This window comes from Typopeltis vanoorti, chromosome 6 (genome assembly GCF_054136105.1).
Source record: "Typopeltis vanoorti isolate ZY-2024b chromosome 6, IOZ_Tvanoo_1.0, whole genome shotgun sequence".
NCBI lineage: Eukaryota > Metazoa > Arthropoda > Arachnida > Uropygi > Thelyphonidae > Typopeltis > Typopeltis vanoorti.
Window position 1 is genome coordinate 77,263,641 of NC_143554.1, and position 23,264 is coordinate 77,286,904.

The following is a 23,264-nucleotide window of genomic DNA, read 5'->3' on the forward strand; positions in this document are numbered from 1 at the left end:
TAAATTATAATTACATACCTTTTTATAGCATTTTTGTTAGTGCTTATGGTCACTCTTACTAAATGAATTACAAACTTCTGAATACCTTTGCAGATGTTGGGCAATACCTGTGGAGAGTTATGAGTGGATAATAAATGGGCCTAATCTATTCAGTCTTGTGGTAAGTTGAATTTATGATTTTGCTTATTATATTTGTTATATTAAACACTTAATGGGTTCTGCTTTCTATGGGATTGACACATAATATTGATGTTTTAAAGCATCAATGACGTTAATTATATTGAAATTTAATATTAAATATTAAATGAATTATAAATCCTTTTCCACTTAAAGTAGAAAAAATATTATTTATTTTTTATTGGATTCCTAATTTTAAATTTAGTTATTTTAGATATTTTAAATGATAATTTACTTTAAGGTAATTGATTTTTCTTCTTTTCAGTTGAACCTTGCTTTTTTATGTAATATTATCCGGGTTTTGGTGACTAAGCTGAGAGCAACTCACGCCAATGAACCAAGCCAGTACAGGTAAGTTTTCTTTCGTAAGATACATCGCTTTCAAGCGAAAAGAAACACCATTAACGAATTAAAAAATACCTAATTTTTATGAAAATAAGGGGAAATGAATAATGGAATTCAATTAAATGAAGATTATTCATATTAAAATTATTATTAACGATATGACGATCAATAAAATAGTAAACCTAATTTTAAAAAAATTGATCAAATGCATATATTTAAATAGTATCATATTTCACAGAAATAAACAGTTCAGTATAGTATAGAATTAATATAGTTAATTCAGTTAAAATATCCACTTCACTCAACGAATGCCTATTGGTTATTTTATTTACGAGAATCTCCGTTGATAACGAGCCCTCTGATTTGAAAGGCCTGGATTCGCTTCACGTCCGTGATGTAAGGAGTAATATCAGGTGTTTTTCAATGAAATGGTGAGTTCGCGGTCTCATAAGAAGATGGATAGGGTTTTTCTTCCGGAAATTTGGTTATTCTCCCTCAAAACAAGAAAATCACTGCAGTGAGCAGTCATCTCCTAATGGTATAAATATGTACTTGACTTTAGGGGATGCAGTAAAAGCGTGTTGTGCCGGCTGCATTAATTCATCGTGATCCCTTAATCAGGGAACCCTACACGTCAATCCAGGGAGGTTGGGTATATATATTCATAATTTTATATACTGACTGAGATCCGAGAATTAGAACAAACATTTAAATTTATTAAATACGCAGCATGTTTCATCGGAGTGGCCGACTTCTTCAGGCGTGAGAGAACATAGAAAGCCAATAAAAACACTATAAAGAAACATTGAGTCACTATAAAATTATAAAACTGTAAATTCGACTATAAACCACAGTTAACTTTGAACTGGAGCTACAGTCCGTGTTAAAGTTCTATTGTTAGACACTTGTGCGCGTGTGGCTTCACGAGTGCGCCAATATCTGACAGCAGAACTGAGTTGAGGTTACTGTTTATATAAAGAGGGTCCATGACAATTTCTTTAGACTTGACTATGCGGCGTTCTACATCGTCTTGGCATATGTGAAGGTTTGACGTTGTTGTCCAGTTTATCTCATGTTGGCGGCCTTCATTATTTGTGTTTACTGAAATCAGGACATGGCTTGAGAGGGCACTGCTCTGGTTCTTTTGTAAGCAATGTCTCTTCGGTGTTCTTCGAGACGTAGAAGGATGGACTTTTCCGTTTGGCCATAGTATGGTTTTCCGTAGTCACACGGGATTTTGTACACACCTGGGAATTGTAGATGGTTGTGAGCTTGTTTGTATTTGCTTAAACTTGATCTTATTTGGGAAGAGTAGAGAAGCACGTTTTTATGTCAAACTTTCCCAAAATTCTTCTTAGTTTCTTGGAGAGCGTGCTGATGTATGGCAAGGAGATATAACCTTTGGGGTCATCCTGTGTTTCTACGTTGTTTCGTTGACAGCGGTATAGTTGTTTATTGATGGTTTTGAAGAGTAGCCATTGTTTTTGAAGGTCCTTTTAAGATGTAGTTCATTTTTTAGTTCTTCTTCATCTGACACTACAGATATTGGCGCACTTGTAAAGCCACACGCGCACAGGTGTCTAACAATAGAACTTTTACACGGACTGTAGCTCCAGTTCAAAGTTAACTGTGATTTATAGTCGAATTTGCAGTTTTATAATTTATAGTTTTATAGTGACTCAATGTTTCTTTATAGTGTTTTTTATTGGCTTTCTGTGTTCTCTCACGCATGAAGAAGTCGGCCACTCCGATGAAACATGTTACGTATTTAATAAATTTAATTGTTTGTTCTAATTCTCGGATCTCAGTCAATATATAAAAGTATTAACATATCCCAATTTTTTTTTTTTAAGTTTGAGAAAGAATGATTATACATACAGATTTCTGCATTTGCTTATAAAGTTTACTTGTAAATGAGTGAGGCAAGTTAATCCCACCTACTTCGAAGCTTGGGTTGGCTTTTATGAAGAGAGAGTGGGATTTAGCCTTCGCTATTTGTGTTGTTGCTACTGTTTATGTATGGGATGTAGGCACTGGATGCCAGTGATTTGTAATGTGTATATTAGTGTTAATGGTTTCTTAACTTTGTTGGTATATTTTAAAGCGTTCGTTTTTTAATGTTCTGTAGTTATCTATGTGTTTTAAATTTCTTGGTAGGTTGTTGAGTTGCGTTGGTATCTGATGTGACCTCACAAAAGAACCGTATGAGTTATTGAAGGGTGTGGAGATGTAGAGAGTTGTTGTAGGTCGTGTTATACGATATGTGTCTCTGTTGTTTCAATAGGTGATGTTAAAGTAATTCCTTGTTAATGTCATGTAGTGTTTCAGGTTTTTAATGCTCAGAATTCTGTGTATCGCCATGTGCTTGTCGGATATTGGTGTGTAAGGTGTCCAGATTACTGTTGACACGATTTTCCTGTGTAATGTTTCTAATTTTGTTAGGTGGCTGTTTGATGTATTTGCATAGACTGTTATTCCATATCTGAGTAGCGATTCGCGGATACCGTGATATAGGAGTTTTTTTTTCTATGTTGGGTGGAATAATGTCTTTAACTTGGAAGAGTTTTGCTGCGATGATCCGGAGTTCGGTGTGTTCTATATGTTTTGTTCATTGAAGGTGGGAATCTATATAGAGACCGAGGTATTTTGCGTGTGTTACAGGTTTGATTTCGGAACATTGGCAGGTATTTTTGTTGTTAATGTAGCGGTATGTGTGACAATGTATCGATAGTGATGCAGGTGTTTTGGTACCGTTGATTAGAATTGCGTTTTGGTGGAAGTGTGTTGTGATTTCGTTTAGGTCTTGATGTGCTTTGCATAGAGCTGTGTTAATGTCTATGTGGATTGCTAGTAGTGCTCTGTCATCTGCGTATTGAAATATTTGACTTATTATGGATATGTTATGAACATCGTTAATATATATTTTGAATAGAGTGGGTGATAATATGGCACCTTGAGGTACACCGTGTTTTACTTGTATACTCCGACTGTGACATGTACCTCTTTTTGTTACTTGTTTTCTGTTTGAGAGGTAGTTCTTGAACCATATATGAAGTGTTCCTCTTATATATATATATATATATAAGAAGTGTTCCTCTTATATATATATATATATAAGAAGTGTTCCTCTTATATATATATATATATATATATATATATATATAATAATAATACGTCTCGAGTCTAGAAGCATTGTGGGTATTAATAAATAGAATATTTGTCCTACTTCTATCCTCTGAAGATCAATATAATTCATGACCGAGCAATATATTCACAACAATACTTCGAGACAGTGGAATATATTCATAACAATACTTGTAGACTAAGTCATAGATTAACAATAATACTTGTAGATTAATTCATAGATTAACAACAATACTTCGAGACAGAAGAATGTATTCATAACAATACCTGTAGACTAAGTCATAGATTAACAACAATAGTTGTAGATTAATTCATAGATTAAAAACTATACTTCGAGACAGAGGAATATATTCACAACAATACTTGTAGGCTATGTCATAGATTAACAATAATACTTGTAGATTAATTCATAGATGAACAACAATACTTCGAGACTAAGTCATAGATTAACAACAATATTAATTCATAGATTAAAAACAATACTTCAAGAGATGGGAATATATTCACAACAATACTTGTAGACTAAGTCATATATTCACAACAATACTTGTAGATTAATTCATAGATTAAAAGCTATACTTCGAGACAGAGGAATGTATTCATAACAATACTTGTAGACTAAGTCATAGATTAACAACAATACTTGTAGAATAATTCATAGAATAACAACAAAACTTCGAGACAGAGGAATGTATTCATAACAATACTTGTAGACTAAGTAATAGATTAACAATCATACTTGTAGAATAATTCATAGATTAAAAAGAATACTTCGAGAGAGAGGAATATATTGACAACAATACTTGTAGACTAAGTCATGGATTAACAACAATACTTGTAGATTAATTCATAGATTAAAAACTATACTTCGAGACAGAGGAATATATTCACAACAATTCTTGTAGACTAAGTATTAGATTAACAATAATACTTGTAAATTAATTCATAGATTAACAACAATACTTCGAGACAGAGGAATGTATTCATAACAATATTTGTAGACTAAGTCATAGATTAACAACAATAATTGTAGATTAATTCATAGATTAACAACACTTCGAAACTAAGTCATAGATTAACAACAATATTAATTCATAGATTAACAACAATATTAATTCATAGATTAAAAACAATACTTCGAGACAGAGGAATATATTCACAACAATACTTCGAGACTAAGTCATAGATTAATAACAATATTAATTCATAGATTAAAAACAATACTTCGAGACAGAGGAATATATTCACAACAATACTTGTAGACTAAGTCTTAGATTAACAATAATACTTGTAAATTAATTCATAGATTAACAACAACACTTCGAGACTAAGTCATAGATTAACAACAATATTAATTCATAGATTAAAAACATACTGCGAGACAGAGGAATATATTCACAACAATACTTGTAGACTAAGTAGTAGATTATCAATAATACTTGTAGATTAATTCATAGATTAACAATAATACTTCGATACTAAGTCATAGATTAACAACAATATTAATTCATAGATTAAAAACAATACTTCCAGACAGAGGAATATATTCACAACAATACTTACAGACTAAGTCATAGATTAACAACAATACTTGTAGATTAGTTCATTGATTAACAACAATACTTCGAGACAGAGGCAGTAATATTCTAGCCAATAATATTTCTATATTGAGCAATATAGATATTCCAGATCAACAATAAATTCAAATGAATCCTATATTCAAAAGAATCAAGAATACAGCAATATATTCACAAATCTGCTTCACACTAAGAGTAGGATAGTTACAGCGTTACATTGTAGTCAAAACAATGCTTTCAGACTAGGAACAATATAATGAAAGCAATGTTTGCAAAGCACTCGCTTGGTATCGACGATACCTTTGATTGGTAAGATCTGAATGTAAATATTAACACTGTCTAGACCTGATACAAATACTGTCTCTTCGGTCTTTTTAACTGCAGTTAGTCGGCCGGTTTTATACTGTGATGGCAGGATTTTTCTCCCAGAAACACGGCTTTTTCATCCCGCAAAATAAGCAAGTTACTTGCTGATGATTTTTTAGCATAATTCAAGGAATAAAAATTGTATCAGTATCGAAGCCATGATAATTGTTTTAAAATTACGTAATTTCGAGTAAGTAATGAAATCTTATTTCATTACTATCTTCTATCTAGGAAAGCGGTGCGAGCTACCCTTGTCCTGGTGCCATTATTTGGACTGCACTTCTGCCTGGTGATCTACAGGCCCCAACCAGGAGAATGTGGAGCATTGGAAGCGTACACGTTTTTCAGTCATTCTCTGGATGGATTACAGGTAAATTAATTTATTTCTATTAATTGAAAAAAAAAGGAATTTAAAGATCACATAGAACTAATGAATAATAATGTTAACAATTTCTTTCTTCTATTTCAAGGGATTTCTGGTTGCCATGATCTTTTGCTACATGAATGGCGAGGTAAGTTATCTTAATTATGTTCACTCCTTTAATGAGATTTTCCATTGAAATTCCCATTCAGAAACATCAATTTAAAATTGACATCAACTGTTGGTTAATTTAGCAATTTAGATAAGTAATTTACGTCTATTTTTCTAACCCAACTATCATGTTCCGATTCTGAAAGTCCTTCTAGAGCTAATTAGCATTGATCCGAAAATTAATGTTCTGATTCTACAAGAATTAACAATGAATTAATAACTGTCATTGATTAGATAGATTACGTTAGATGGAGCCACTAGACAAAAAAAGGATAATACTGAACTACATTGTTTATTTTGCTTAGTGAAATAAAACGCATGCGCGCACGTTTGGCCAATAAAATAATCGCAACTTTTAGAAAGACTACTTATTATTATTCTGATATTTTGTTATAACTGCTGATTGTTTTAAGCTTCTTCAGTTTGCATGATAAATAGAATGTCGTCTTTCTGTTTTAGCTTAAATATTTATTTATTTATTTTATATTTATTTCTTCATGTTTATTTAAAATTGGAGCATTTAAAACAACAACTATCGTGTTTCCAACAGATTCATTCCCTCCTCTGGCGAACCATACGCCGCTACGAAATGCAACATAAACTTCAAGTTACGTCCGAGTGGCGGCGCTCCACTCGCACTGAAGTGTGCATGCACAGACTTTCTACCAAAGATGGAATTTAATCTACTTCAATCCTGTTCTGTCCTACCGAGTATGTGATTATAAATTTTAGCTTTATTTCAATGCTTTGTTTCCGTATCTTTGTTTTGTGTAGTGCTGTTTTTTCTCCCGATTTTATGCAAATCAGATCTTGTTGCATGCAGACAGAATTAATTGTATGTCTCAATAAAGATGCGTTATCTAGATATATATTTACCGATATAAATGCATGTGCTCAGGCTAATATGTGCAAAGCACTAACAGTGAACTTCCATATTATTGTGGCTATACACTACGTTATTGACAACAATGAAATGTAGATTTTTTTTATTGTTATTTAGACTCCATTGTTTCGCTCTTTATTTCGTGTGGATAAAAATAGAAGAGGAAATTTCATATATATATATATATATATAATAAATTAATTTATAAATTTACAGAAATGAAAATTCATATTTTTTTTAAAAAATTTCAACAGTTAACTAAACATTGAGTTCAGTTAATACCTCTATAACAGTAAGACACCTTTTTTTAATTATGATCTTATAACCTTATGATGTTATAATTTCCCTTAAAAATGTTTCAAAATATATTAAAATATATTTCAAAATAGGGTTGAATTATGTCGTTACTTTAACACAAAATAGTTAAATAAACATAATCCCAAGGAAAGCAAATTGCCGACTTATTGCTTAGTGTGTAAATATTTTTGCTATGCCAACAAAACATCGACTCCTACTATGGCATAATTGTTTAACAAAACTCTTTCAGTTTTTTCAAATTTATTTATATCGAAAAAAATCTAGCAGGTAAACGGTTTCATCTTCTGCGATTTTTTAATTACTTTTATATTAATCCTATGCATCAAGTTGTACACGTGTATGTACAAAGACTCATAGTGGGTAGGGGAGCGGAGATGACTTCCATTGCTTTAATATGTACATAATAAATATGTATATGTATATAGATATCATACAAATAGATAACAATGCATACAGTATATTTTCTTGCCTTTAAAGATTACTTATAGAATTCGTTTCTGATTTGCGGCCGAGGCATTTTCTAACAAACTAGCCCGCATATGGCTTTAAGAAAGAATTTTAACCGAAATTAAATCCCGCTATACTATTGCATAGAAATACTTAATTCCTTCTTCTTCCTTTATCTCGTGCTGTAAATGCTATTTGTTAATAATCATCTTATTCATACGACTGCATGAAGAGGCCTTTATTTATTTTTTGATGCATAATATGTATTAGCGTTAGCCTCAGATTAACATCAAAATGGAAAATTACGATCTTCAAGAGCAAAATGCTCCTGATGACCAAATACAATTATTAGCAAATATTCATATTAAAATAAACATCCTCTTATTTATTCTGTTCATCAGTCTGGTCGTTCTCCTCTATACGTTCTCCTGCCCATCTGTCTTCCCTTAGCCTTATTCTTTTCCTCACAATTATTTTTCCATCTATTATTTCAAGTATTTTATTGTATTCCGATTCTTGTGTTGAAGTGTGCATTTGATGTTAGAAAGCAAAAATGCTACTTTGGAATGTCGGGAGGTTGCTGCTGCTTCACAGAATAGAACGAATCCTCCAATACTGTTGTGTTGTTCTAGTTAATAACCGGAAGTGAGGTCATTTCTGAGCACTGAGGTTGTTTCGATTTTCACTCAAGACCACCTGCAGCTTCTCGGTATTTGGCGTTTTTGCTCCCAGAATTACAGCAAAATGGCCCCCGTTTTCGTTAATGGTAATTTTCCGATTGAAAAAAAAAACGGAATTTATTTGTGAAATCATCTAGAAAAAGAAGGCTCATTTTTATTGAGAACATCACGCGTGGATTGTAATCTTCGGACTGTACCGTTTCTTCTTTCTTTCGTTCGCAGTAATGCATTTTCTCCTACATTGACACTCTTCATGTTTTTCAGTTTATTCAGCTAAATCGGAATTTTTTTATGCAGATGCGGGTAATACAGAGCTACTGTAGACAGCAGAACCAACTCTCGCCCAACCCCCACCCCCACCATGTGCTGTACACTACAGCACACAAGCAGCCCACAAATGTTTATTTTTTTTCTGGTCATTTTTCTCGATTTTCTAAAAAAAAAAAAAAAATACCTTACTTCCGTTTAAGTCACTAGTTGTCTTAAAAAAAAGAAATAGAAGTCTGCGGTCAAACTGTCAATCGCCATTACCTCAATTACATAAAAAAAAAACAAAAAAAAAACTACGAATAACGTCATCAATAGTCACTTTCTTCACTATTTAAATCTATCACTTAATCAGCGACCACCAGGACGGATTCAAGCTCCACGGCTGACCACTTTACTTTAATCGCTGGACAAGTGTCATGGATAGGAATGGAGAAGCGTGTGCTGTCGCGCTTGATATTTTTAAAGCTTTTGATCGCATCTGGCATCAAGGCCTTATAAACAAATTGCGATCGTTTGATCTCCCTTTCACCCTCTGCAATTGGGTGGTTGCCATCTTTCTTTGTCCATCCTTCACTGCATGTCACAGTTGATGGATTCCTGTCTTCGAGTTTCACCACCAATGCAGGAGTATCTCATTGCTCAGTATCATCACCTACTTTCTTTCTCCTACTCTTAATCAACACTAATTCTATTCACAGGTTTACAGATGAAAGAACTCCAATTCATCCTATCATTTGATAAACCATGTTGTAATGCTCAGACATTCCAAGCATCAAGATTACCTTCAATCAGTGTCTTGAGTATTATCATATTGTTCATACCATCCCTCAATGGAGCAACGACAATCATCTTCAATGCATCAAACCGTCTAGCCTTCTCCCTCTCACACAAAAGGGATCTCCAGTCATTTTCCCACAGTTATACGCAGATCACCAGGCAGGATCAGAAATCTCCGCTTGCATTAGCATTAACCTAAAGAATTTTAATTAAAATTAATAAAATTCATTTTATTGTATATTTAATAAATTATTTTATTATTAAATATACCGTCGAAACCGGTCTGGATAGTGACCTTCTCTCATAATGTAGAACAGCAATACATCTCCTAGTAGCTAATGTTTTACATTATGGGTAAATAGCAAGAATAGTGATCGGAACTTGCTCCACCTTTGCAACGAGTTGCCCTGGCATTGCACTACCAGATGTTGCCTTACGCTTGGACTCGCCGAACTTTATATAGTTTCTATATTCTGCATGAAACTCTTAGATCAGATTTCTATCTTTGAGTTTCTTATTCGGCTTTGAAATAATGTGGGATTTAATATCCCCTTAATTTAAATAATTTTTACGTCGCCGAATTGAAGCCACTTGGCTCTTTATTTTAAATTAATTTAATTTAATTTTCAACCAAATCATTTAAATTGTTAAGTTATTATTTTACATCACGTTTTTAATCGCATAGAGTATCATTAAAATTTTAGTTATAAAAATCAAATGCTTCGCTTTGTTTCATTCATTAATCTTTCTTGTTCGTATCTTTTTCGTAGGTTATCTATCTGTTGAAAAGATCCTACCAGAGGTACCAACTGAGTCATAATGTACGAGACAACGGGTCTTGTAGTCTGGCCATGAACAGGCTATCTATGTCCACCCATGTGTCAACCGTAATGGAGAACACATCCGTGTCAACCAACAATTTCCAGTATCGCACGGTGCTTAAGAACGGCCACGCACGCAGAGATAAATTCGACGATATGACCCAAGATAGTTGCACGGAAATTGACTGATTCTACAAATGTCTCTTTCCTTTCCAGTGGATGATCCGTTGCCCATAACAACCAACATCGCGATCCGTTTCTTTTCCATGTTAATTGCCATCCACGCCATCTATAAAGAAAGGAAAAAAAAAACTATTTTAGATTGTGCTTCCAAAAGGGACTACAATTGGAGTGTTTTGGACAGCACTTCGCATATATTAAAAATGAAAAAAAAAAAGTGTTCATGATGTAAAAAAAAATGTCTGTGTTCATGTATCTGTAGCTACACGAGTAAATATTATGATATTGTTTTTTAGAGTGGGTGACGGTTTATTTATTGCTGGTTGTATTATTTTTATCTAATTTTTTATATTTTTAAATTTATTATTTTAATTTAGTCTGGAGTTTAATAAAATTGCAGCATTTTAGTTCCCCCCCCCCCTCTTCTGTGCTTGTATGAGTATGCACATAAAGTAACACTGTACAGAGTACGTTGTTTTTGCACAATGTATAGAGTGTACGCTGCACACTGCTTTTGTCCACCAAAGTTCACCAGTCTTTAACAAAACAATTAAAAGGATTGGAACTTAATATTGTAACAACATTCAGTGATGTTTTCTCTTATAAAGTAATATTTTATCAATATATTCCTTTCAGTTCATTAACATGTAACACATCCACTCCTTCCTCCCAAAAAGTGCGAAAACAATATGTATTAGCCGTATTGCTTTGTATTACTACTAAGTCAAGATAAAGAACAAGAACCGACAATCCGACATAGAATTCAAGATGATGCATGGTTTAAGCGTAGCTGTTATAATCCCTGAAATATATATTGCCATGTTATCTTTCATCCAGAAGCAGTAACTTTATCGGCTTATTGTTGTGTAGAATGCATATGACGAATAATCAGCCAAAAGTTATAAAATTTTCTTAGACACATAAATTTCTTTCAGAAAGACAATAATAAACTTTTTTTTTAGTTTAATGAAATTTATTGAAATTAAATGAAATTTATTTATTTTTATATAGCATTACTTTATCGGAAAGATAATATAAAATTTATCAAATTTTAGATGGTTCAGTTTGATAAGGACTAATACAGTACTTTTGACATTAAAAAAGATATTCAAGCAAAAGTACTATTTTTCACAAAAGTACTTTTGTGCAATGTTTTTATAAAATGTATGAAATGTTGTATTTGCATAAAGTACATTGCGCGCTATCCATGCTTTTGTACAATGCACAGTGTACATCGTATACATCTATACGTTACTACAGTGTACATTATAGACAACTGTACGCTATACATATCATATACAACTATAGTACATCGAGTACATCTATACAACTATACATTACTACAGTGTACATGACAGACAACTGTACGCTATGTATGAGTACATCGTATCCAACTATACATTAGTACAGTGCACATTATAGATAACTGTACGCTATGCACAGAGTACTATTGGACTACTCTGTGCATAGCGTACATCATGGACTACTATACATTATTCAATCATCATCATAGGCTCCTGTACACACAATGTACATAGATTTTTGTGCACTATTATACACTATTATATAAAGTACAGTAGCGTATAACATACTTTACTGTACTTTAAGCCCAGTGCACATCATAAACTTACTGTATACAGTATTAGGCACAGTGTACAAATACATAACTTTGTATACTGCATACACTGAGCCGTTTCTACTTTTCGCTGTAGTTTTTGTATGATTACGCTGTATATATACGCTGTAGTTTTTGTATGATTTATTTTTGTACGCTGTACCAAAGTACTTTTTTTATACAATGCATTTAAGGACAGGATTTAAATCAACACTTTAGCATTAGATTAGAACCACTACAACCTACTTAAAAACGAATGCATGTAAATGTGTGTTGAAAAAAAAGTTCTAATTCCACATCTATGTATCACCTTAGGGAATATATCTTTTTTTTTTTTTTTTACTTTATACAGATAGAGGGAGTGCCTGAAACTTTTGAATCCTTGTCTCCATAGCTACTCCTAGTATATTTTGATTTAATGGAATTTCTCCTAAACCATCACACATTTTCTTCATCCGGGTGTCTATGGCGATAAAACTTCACATTTTTAGTCACTCAACCAAAGGCGTTTTTACGACTCATATGCGACTCATATTTTAGACGCTCAGACAACAAACCGTTAAGCTACTTCAATAAATCGCTGGACAATATTTTTACGATCTTTTTATGAACATCCCTGCGTACAGAATAGAAATATCGCAAACCAGCTGTTTCCGCAGTGTTATTTCCTGTTTATCCTCGGAAACAATTTACTTGCATTTTAAGCATTCCTTGCAATCTTCTCTCGACCATCAACTTTGCATGGATAAGTGATCTTGGAATATTCCCACTAGAAACAACTTTGTTTCAGATTGATAAGAGCGAAAACTTGTTTCGAAAATGCCAAGTTTATGAACTGAATAATTTTTTCCGTTTAGTGATTCGTGAATAATTTTGTAAACTAAATGCATTACTTTTGGCTTCTTTTTATAAGATTTAATTGATTTAAATTTTATAATTTTTTTCCCCCAGAAATAGTCAAGAATTTCTTCTTACGAATGCTCGTTTTCTTTATTTATACCAGAATTTATTTTAAAAATAATATATTTATTTATAATAATATTATTATTTATTATTTTCATTAAACAATTCCTATCTCCTATTCTCTCCATAAAAAAAAAAGAAGAAAAAAAAAAGAACGAAATTGAGAAAGATAAAAATGAACGTAAAAGTTTTAAAATACTAAAATAAAAATAAATATATAAATCCGTACCTCGCTCACGGTACTAATGTAGTGTGGTTTATAACCTTTCGTGAGTAGTAGACGCATTAAAAATGGCGTTCAAGGAATACCAGCAGTAAGTAGCCCATCAGAGAAAAGCACAACAGATAGCTTCGCAAATATCACTAGTAACATTGTCCAATATACAGGGTGATCAAAATTAACGTATCCCTATTTAAGGCCTTGTGGAGCGCCATCCAATGATCTAAATGATGCGAAACTTTACGCTGTTCCTCATGTGAAGCGATATCTGATAATAAAAAAAAATAAAAATAAAAATAAAAAATGGTAGATCCAAAATTCACCACCAGGGAACGTTATTTATAAACACAAAAGGGGTAAAATTTGCCTATTACGCAACTCGGTAGGTGTCGAGGGGGGGGGGGGGTAAAAAGATGGAAACTGGATTTTTTCCTTCATTCTGGGTGTTAATACCGTCCACAGTGATGGCACTTACCCTGTCCCAACGTGCTTTGCTTGTGAAACTGTACTAACTAAGCAATTGCAATACTTTTGCTGCACTCAGCGAATTTCGTCGAATCTCGACGACGTCAACTATCTACTTGTGCTCTGCGACGAATGATGAGTTGTTCTGAAGAGACGGAATTGTTGGGAGTTAAGCCTCGCAGTGGTCGCAAACTGACCAGACAACAAGTGAATGAAGTTGTTACTGCCATTGTGGAGCAGGCCATGAATCACAGTATTGGTCCCTGCAGTGCTGTATCAAAACATATGGTTGTACTTTATACAACTGTCCGGAAAATTCTTCGGAAGATTCTGCATTTCTACCCATTCAAGATAAGCCTAACAGAGGAGTTGCGCCCGCAAGACTTTGAAAGTCTACTGACGTTCGCTTTAACATTCCTTGCACGAGTAGAGTTGGACGCTGCGTGATGGTGGATGATTTGGGGGAGACGAGGCTCACTTTCATCTGAACGGAGCTGTGAATAACCACAATTGCCGGGTGTGAGGTACGCAAAATCCGCATGAAATTCAATAAATTCACCCAAAGTCTGGTGGGGGTGGATGTTTACAACTTCGTTGGATAATTCAGTTGGCTCCTGGGACCTGCTCAGTTACTGCCAAGAGGGATCGCGATATGATAAACAATTTTGTTGTGACACAATTGCCGCAGCGCCTGTGCATAGATTCAGTCATTTTCGTGTAGGATGGGACCCTTCCACTCATCCATCGATCCGTACAGGAGGTTATTCGAGAACATTCCATGGAAGCCAGAGTGATCAGCCATGCGTTTCCCACTTCATTGCCGCGTCGTTCATCCGATCTGACCCTCTGTTACTTCTGACTCGGGGGATTTCTCAAAGACAGAGTTATGGAAGTGAATAAAAGTGTGTTATTTATGCTTTTGTCGCTTTTCTCCTCTTACACACACAGAAAAATTACATCATTTGGCACATCACACAGCGCCCCTGCTGGTGAATTTTGGAACTACGTTTTTTTTTTTTTTTGACATACTCTTTGGCATGACGCACAATGTATTCCAGCAAAGTTTCGCAGCATTTGGATCACTTGGTGGCGCTCCCAAAAGGCCTTAAACAGGGCTATTTTAATTTTGATCACCCTTTATTATGACAGGATTTCCATCGAATCTCTGTTCTAATACAGAAACAGATCAGAAAGATGCGCCAGCTTGATTGCTCATTTTGATGACCATAACTTATAGAATTCTAAATTTTCTTTAGAATATTAGTATCAACGAATTCAATATTTTCTGTATGTCATTAGAACTGCAATTCCTGAGATGCTGGATTCGTTGAAATAAAAGTCCGCTTTTGTGAAGAAGAAGAAGAATATATGTATCATATTTTCTCTCCCACAAATCTTTAAGACACGCAATACCTCTTTGTGCCATATCTACATCTTCCTCTTCGTATCCTTTGAGAAACGGACAGTCTCTGGCACAGAAAGGATGTTTATTCTAAAAGATAAATGTAAGACGCTTTCTGAGATCAAAAATGTCTCAAGAATGTCTGGTCATATATATATTTGTTTTCAACCTTGAAATCGTTCATAATAGAGGTTATTGTATGAATTTAAGGATGCATATTTTTGCAACAAGTTAATTATTTTGGAAATATATCTGGGTTCAAATTCCGTCTATGGCTGGAGATATTTTATATTTTATTTATAATAATTTATAATCATTTATTTATAATAATAATAATAATAATATATATATATATATATATTTTTAATTTTTGTTTTTAAATTCTCTCGGATGATAGGAAAATATAAAACGAAGCTCATCTAAGCTCCTATTAAAATAACTTTCATTTGAGTCCCATATGGACAAAGGATTTAAAAATCTTCAAGGTATTTACAGATTTTTTTATTCCTAAACACTTCAATTGTGAAAGAGGTGGATTTTTCTTCTCTAAGCCTATTTTATCTCGGAGAGTGACCGTTTATCTATTAGATGCGATAAAAAAAATAAAAAATCAGAGCTAAGTCTCTTCTTGTCACACGAAAGTTTTTAAAAGACACGCTATTTAATCATCCTTGATTTATCTCTACCAATAGAAAATGCTTTCGATAGAAAAAAAAAAAGTGTTAAGACTAGAGAAAAGGTTCAATAGCAATAAAATGAATTTTTAAATGTAACAAGAAACTCGTAAAAAAAGAACGGTTTAAAAATTCAGTTGAATGATGCAGATGGTGCTATTCTATAGGCAATTCTCAGGTAAAGAATTTCTTGAAATTGCCTACTTAATGAAAAAGCCCAGGATTATAGGAGCACAGAGCGAAAGAGTTTTAGAACATCTGATAGAATTTTAGGCTTAACTGTAATAAAGAAAAACGTTCTGCAACCCTATTTGTTGATTGATTTAGATTTATCTATATAGAAAAAAACATTGTTCAAAAATGCTGAAAATAGAGCAAGAGATTGTTAATTTAAATAATACTTTGTTGGAAGTTAACAACAAACTAAACAATTGGATTGTTTCATTCTTGTTGTTTTCATTTTAACTAATTGTTAAATTGCAAACGATGTTTGAAACAAATAGTTTTATTTCAAACACTGAAAAAGATAACACTGAGGTCTTTGTTAAATGCTTCATTCTTGTGAGGAATTAATTCTTTTTTTCCTGTTTCACTGAGAAGCGGTCCATGTTGTATATATCAACCTATGATGCGCATCCATCCTTGTTTGAGAACAAATACCTAAATAAACTCGAAGAGTAACCGTATGTAATTCAATGATCGTATTTATGTCGGCAACGAAATACTTAACAGTAATACAAATGCAATGGGCTTGCTAATTTCCTACTAGATTACATTTACTGCTATATCAAAGCTTATCAACAAAGAACTTGAGTGAAACTTCGAAATGAAGGTGGTTCGGGATCATTTGCGCAATAGGGATGATTAAGTAAATCCCAAAGATACATTGTAATCTTGCTAACGAAGACAAATATTATCAAAGAATTAATTACATAAGGGTAGATAATGTGCTATAAACGAATTTATTGTGTTTTCAAGTTATTTAAACGTTTAAAAACGAGATAACTCTTTTAAAATTAGAGATGAATTAATAGCCATAATTAAGTTGTTTTAAAAATAATCTTATATATTGAATTTAGAGATCCTAACCCAAAAATCTTAAGTTTTAAATGGAACTTTCTATCTTTTCTCTTTGAAGGATACTACCGCTATGTTTCAGAGATTTGCTTTATGCATTAAAGAAACTTTTCCCTAGCTTTATCCTTTTCTTTCTTTCTTTTTTTTTTAAGTTATTGATCGACGTGTTCAGTTCATTTGTGTACTACGCTGTCTGAAACTGAACTCAAACATAACGGTGCTTTGATTGCCTTTTCTAAGAATAAGAGTTGCAGTTGTAGTCACGAGGGAGATAGCGAGGAGCAGTGACATCCTCCTGTGATTTTGTTGCTATTGTACGAACACGTATTTTGAATGAAAGGAGACAAATATGTTTACGTACATCCATGTAGAGATGTTTTACTTCAGAGGTGTAGACGTTACTTTAGTTATATGGGGACCAATTTGTATAAAACCATTGAACTTTCCTGAATAAATCAAATAACGTATTACTAGATCTACTATCCCAGCAATTGTAATTGAAGGTTCTGTGATATCAATGCAACACACTGCATGGTTGTTATGGTTACACACAGCATAACAGATAGCATTGTTTTTAATCTGCACAACAAACAACAAAATTAGCTGTTAAACAGAAGCATTGTTGTTCAACACAACAACTGAGCATTATAAAATAATACGTGACGTAACAATTGATTTGAACAAAAGCTTAAATCGGTTTACTTTAGGATATCCTATTATTATTATTTCCCACTGTCTAATGAATTTTAATGAGAAAAACGATGTCGGTCTTAAGCATTCTACAATAAGAAATTGCTAGCAATCAATTTATTATTGTAGAATAAAATACTCACTTTAAGAAATGATAAAAATCAGCCACTGATATCGGACCTTTCGTAGGATACCTGAAACGTAGTTGAAAGTCATATGACTAGATATGACTAGCGTGTAATGTTTAGGTTTCTATGGTAATTGTTCTTTATTAGCGGGTATTGAATATTTCCCTGTACTGAATCGGTTTTTGGAAAATTAAATGTAACGAATAAGTTTGAAAATAATTACTAAGCCAAGTAATTTTTGCAGATGATATTAAGCAAGTCGTTTTTTTTTTCCCTTTTTGAGAGACTAATATTGCTTCTTTTAAGCAATATTAGTCGCGCAGTTTCCTCAATTTTATGGGCTCAAAATTTGCATTACAAATTTCCATTCTCCATAAAGACATCCTGTGACATTAGAGAATCTTTTAATTACAAGTGAAACTCTGCAAAGTTTTGAGGTCGATGAGTTTAAAAAGCGGAACAAAAATATAAATAAAATATTGTAATTAAAAATAAGCATTCAAATTAATGGGCATGGATAAATTTTAATGGTTGAACATTAAATAAAATGAATTTCAACGATAAACCAAAAATAAGTTTAGATAGCTGAGCTATAATAGCATTAAGTTTCATTTTTCTGAAAAAGTTTTATCGTTGGATCTAGTTTTGTTTTCTCAGGAGTCTTATACTGCCTTTTTTATTTGCATATCGAAATGTGTAGTTCGATTTGGTAAAACGTTTTTTGTTTGTTCATTAGATTGTCTTAGAATCTTAGAATATGAAAAAAGATTCCTTTTTTTCACTTATATACCATACTATTGAAAGATATCAAAGAAATCTGAGCTATTATGGTCCAATGTCTTCTTCATCTTTGTATGAAATTTTCTTCTTTGTGTCATGTGAAAATTTGTTCAATTTTATCACACACAAAAGTGAGTTCATTAAATGTTTTTCTTCTTTCAGGCTTCTGCACTTGTCAACTGCCTCTTCTCAGATTATACTCCGCACAATTCCCCCAGTTCTCATCTCGTAAGCGTCTTTCTCCATCGCTCACCCATTGGTCTTCGTCTTTTTATGAACTGGTCACCTCCAGGGGAGGAGGGAATGACCAGTTCATAATTCTTTAATGCCATCATTTTTCTGTCATTCTCTGGACGTCCAAAGCACGTCCCTCTATCTTCTTCGTAACAGGCTGTTCAACTTTTACCTCCGTTCGAATGCATTCATTCCTCAAACGATCCATACGAGGGAGCTCTCATACTTCGTCTGAATTAATCCATTTTCACGACTTCTACTTGTCTCCTGTGGCTGTTAGTGAGTGTCCAACACTCCCATCCATAGGTTATTATATTCTATAATCACGTGATACAGCATCTTCTTATTTTTCCTAGACACCATAAAATACCATTCATGGGTCTAATAGCCGCTCGTGCTTGTCCTGCTCGAAACCTTGTTGTCCACTTCACACTGGCCAGACGTGTCCATCATAAAGCCAAAATATTTGAAGTGGATGCCTTCAAAAATCTTGGCTGCATAATAATTTCATTAAATATGAATAATATTTAGAAGACGACAAATCTGCCACGGCTATGTTAGATAGATTGTATCACCTAGATGGGATTCGAACCCAGTTCTTTCCAAATAAAGGGCACTGTAGCTAACAACTGCACCACTAAGGCATTGTGTGCATTAATATTTTAAAGAGGTTTATCTATATAGTTCTGTCTCTAAATTATCAAAATTCAGTTTTGCTTTGTAATTTGCCTTCACCTTTTTTAATATGAGGACCTATCCTTAGAAATTAAGTAAAATATTTTTTTTCTTCCAAAAATGCATGTTTTCTTTATTCTTCGTGCCAACATCGCCATTCAATGCAATCTATTCGCTACTTACAAAATTATTGTTCCGTGTACTTTGAAGAGGATGTTTGGGGGGGGGGGGGTAGGGAATAAAGAGACTGGAGCATTGAATATATCGCACGTATCCAACATGGTATGGTAAAGGATCTCATTTTGCTCTCTGAAATAATAACGAAGTTCTATTGTCGTCACAGGATGAAGACTCGTTCAAGTATGCGTGCATTTGTAAATATGCTTCCGCACTTTATCCAACAACTTCCAATGAAGTGTGCAAAGAATGGATTTTTAAGTGGACAGTTATAATCCGTTTCTCATTATATACAGAAGTATGTGAGTTAGCAGTGTTCGGGGCGCTATTCATGGGTTGTGATCAATTCAATGTCTAATTAGCCGTGGAATGTCACCAACTGATGCGCCCGCGACTTTATTGAATTTATTTGTCTTGAAGTTATACCAAACAAAGTACTTAAAGTCCATTATAGACCACTACAAATGCCTAGCGGTTTGCATTAACCTTTCAGATGTCTCAAAAGCAAGGATGAAGTGATTTATCCAGAATCTATTCTTTAAAATAAATAGACTTGTATGAAGAACAATAATTAAACATTGTATTGGAAATTGCGTGTCAGTTGCCTTGGGATGAGTAATGCATTTGTGATCCAAGTTGAAGAAAAAATGATTAAAATAAAAGAAGAAAAGTAATAAAAAAATAAATTGCAATGACTACTCTGAGGTTTTCTACAGATTAAGATTTTTACTTACCCAGGACAAATTAAGGATTAAGAGTAAGGATTGAAGATTAGAATTAAAATAAATGATTAAAGATTATGAATGAAAACTAAGGATTATCGATTAGGCATCAAAAGTTAGGATTAACAATTAATGGTTAAAGATTAAAATCAATGTATTAAGGATAACGATTATAATTAAGTGTTAACGACTAAGGATTAAAGATTAAAATCAATAAAATCAAAGATTAAAATTAACGATTAAAGATTAAAATAAATGGATTATGGATTAAAGATTGAATTAAGTATTAACATTTAAGGATTAAATATGAAAATCAATGAATTAAGGATAAAGATCAAATTAATGGATTAAATATAAAGATTAAAATAAGTATTAACGATTAAGGATTAAAGATTAAAATAAAAGGATTAAGGATTGAAGATTAGAATCAACGGATTAAGGATTGAAGATTAAAATCAATGGATTAAGGATTGAAGATTAAAATTAAGGATTAGAGAGTAAGAATTAAAATATCACTATAAAGATGATGGAACAGTGCTAAATGCGAATATGTAAAAAATCTTGCTACCTAATTGTACGAGTTCTACAAGTGAAAACGGGCCTTCAGGCTCTCTCCAAGAATGACTCAATGACATTGATTTTGTAAGATTGATGTCTGTCAAGTCATACTCTTTGAATTCTACAGATTTCTCTTTGTCGATATTGCACAGCAGGAGAGCGAACGTTAAATTCAAACAAAAGTCTCTGAAGCCGCATGGAGTTACTAACACTGGCATATATCATACAATACGTAAATAGGCACAGTATTCAAAGATTTCTCATTTGTTTGCATGTAAATTTTGCATTTTATACTGGCCTTTTCTTATGTTTATTATTTACGTGTAGATAATGGATTTTTATGTAATTTCAAGTTAATTTTTTTTAAATGCTTTGCATCTTTTGTAGAGCATTAAAAACATGGTCACATTAATTTTATTTAACAAACAAAGTTTACATAAAAATAACTGCTGTCTACGTTTGTGAAATATAAAAAGCATGTCGTATGGCTCAAATGAGTACATCGCTCATTTGTGTGAAGAATATAAAGAATATAATATTTGCTGCGTTTATCAGTCTATTAAAATTTGGATTAAAATTTGGTCAGTCACTAATAATTTGATGTGTTTATTTCCTCACTTGATTTCATATAAATAATGATTCCTAAACTAATAAACCACATTTAAAGTGACTTAAAAATCAGGAATAGAAGCAGAAAAAGAGTTTTATTCAAAAATTCAATAAATACGCGAATAAATAAAACGAAATTAAACAAAAAGCATAACTATTGGGATTAAAGTTAAGGATTAAATATTAGGATTAAAATTAAGGATTAACTATAGAGGATTAAAGATTAGGAATTAAAATTAAGGATTATCTATAGAGGAATAAAGATTAGGAATTAAAATTAAGGATTAACGATTAAGGAATAAATATTAAAATTAAGGATTAATTATAGAGGATTAAAGATTAGGAATTAAAATTAAGGATTAAGGATTAAAGATTAAAATTAAGTATTAATCATTAAAGCGATTCCACAAAAATTGCGAGTTTTATTTTGGATAGCAGAAATTTACAAGTATCAAGTGATATATTCCAACTGATGTCTTCATGTGTTTAATTAGGAGGTCATCGCAATATAAACCTCAGGTCATTATATCAATATATCTTTGAGTTATTTGTCCTATATTTTTTACTCATTTTTTAGTATTTTTATTCTGTACACTTATTTATTAATCTCGCACTCCACAAGTTTTTAAAGGAGGATTCTACTTATAAATGAAATATTTAATTTCGTAATATTTAATTTAAAAAATCCCTGTCTAGTTACAGGAAGCTTCACTATACGTAAAGCTGCTGCTCGAATATGAAAGGCTCATATTTGTTACAACAAACTACAAAATATAACGAAAAAATATATTTCATTTTCCTTCCATTTATGAACTGATGAAAATTCAGCAGTTTCGCAAATTACATCATCAACTGTTGACAGCAGGGAAGAGAAAATGAAGTTCTCTTTGATTCCCCTTAAAACCATGCGAAGTTGGGAGATGTCATCCTTCGTTTGGAGATTCCAGCAAACAGCCATTCAAATAAGATCACGCTGAAGCATTTAATACGCTGACAAAAGAAAACTGAAAATTGATTTTTTATTCTCATTTCATTATGACAAAAAAGCGAAGAACAGGCGGAACCAATTCTGTGACAAGAGTAGATTCAATTGCATTCTGACGTCGGTATATTGGAGTGTGTTGAACTCTATAAAATGTAATGAATTTATCAATTGAATAACGCACGTAGTAGATGAAACAATCGGAATTTAAATTCTGCATTTCCACTGTGGCGTCATTGTGACGTCACAATGCGACGAAGTATTCTTATTATGTTGCCAGCGTAGCTCTTTCGAATTGTCAATACCGCACAAAATCCTCCATAATTCTTCGATTTATAGCCGCGATGCATTGAATAATTGGAAAACACGTTAGCACTGTCACTAGGAAACAAGAAAAAAATAAATTTATGTGGTCTAGGAGAGCGAAAAAGCACTTCTAGACGACTTATCGGAGTTAGGTTATAAGTCCATTAGGAGTTGTGTAAGTGAGTCGCAACCGTCGACACCATTACCGTTGATACATGGATGTCAAGAGGTCAGATTATTGACGTATCGTAAGAATGGTTGGTTTGTGTGGTTTCTAAGATGTTTGAAATATTAATGGCTACACCAGTTAAGGATGTTTTAGTGTATCTAGGAGATTTTTTTATCTTGCATTGACCTTCGGAGATTTTCCGGAGATACGATGCGGTATTTACGGAAACGATTTAAGTGTGCTGCACCAGAATATGTTGTTCAAACAATGGGCGAGATTCTGAATTTTTTCATTGCTCGAT

At 32.8% G+C, this 23,264-nt stretch overlaps 1 protein-coding gene across 3 annotated transcripts in view; it reads left to right on the forward strand.

The window, feature by feature from the left end:
- Positions 1–10,808, forward strand: part of LOC150105594 (calcitonin gene-related peptide type 1 receptor-like) — a 128,798-nt gene extending 117,990 nt beyond the window's left edge. For 2 of the 3 annotated variants that reach the window (XM_090394932.1, XM_090394933.1), the window contains exons 11-15: positions 94–160; positions 443–528; positions 5,841–5,979; positions 6,080–6,121; positions 10,287–10,808. In XM_090394932.1, the coding sequence (XP_090251058.1) occupies positions 94–160; positions 443–528; positions 5,841–5,979; positions 6,080–6,121; positions 10,287–10,526 (574 nt within the window). In that variant the 3' untranslated portion in view covers positions 10,527–10,808. Of the gene's footprint in view, positions 1–93; positions 161–442; positions 529–5,840; positions 5,980–6,079; positions 6,122–6,691; positions 6,853–10,286 lie in introns of all 3 variants that reach the window. The other variant, XM_090394934.1, reaches the window with a different exon arrangement.
- The last annotated feature ends 12,456 nt before the right edge of the window (positions 10,809–23,264 follow it).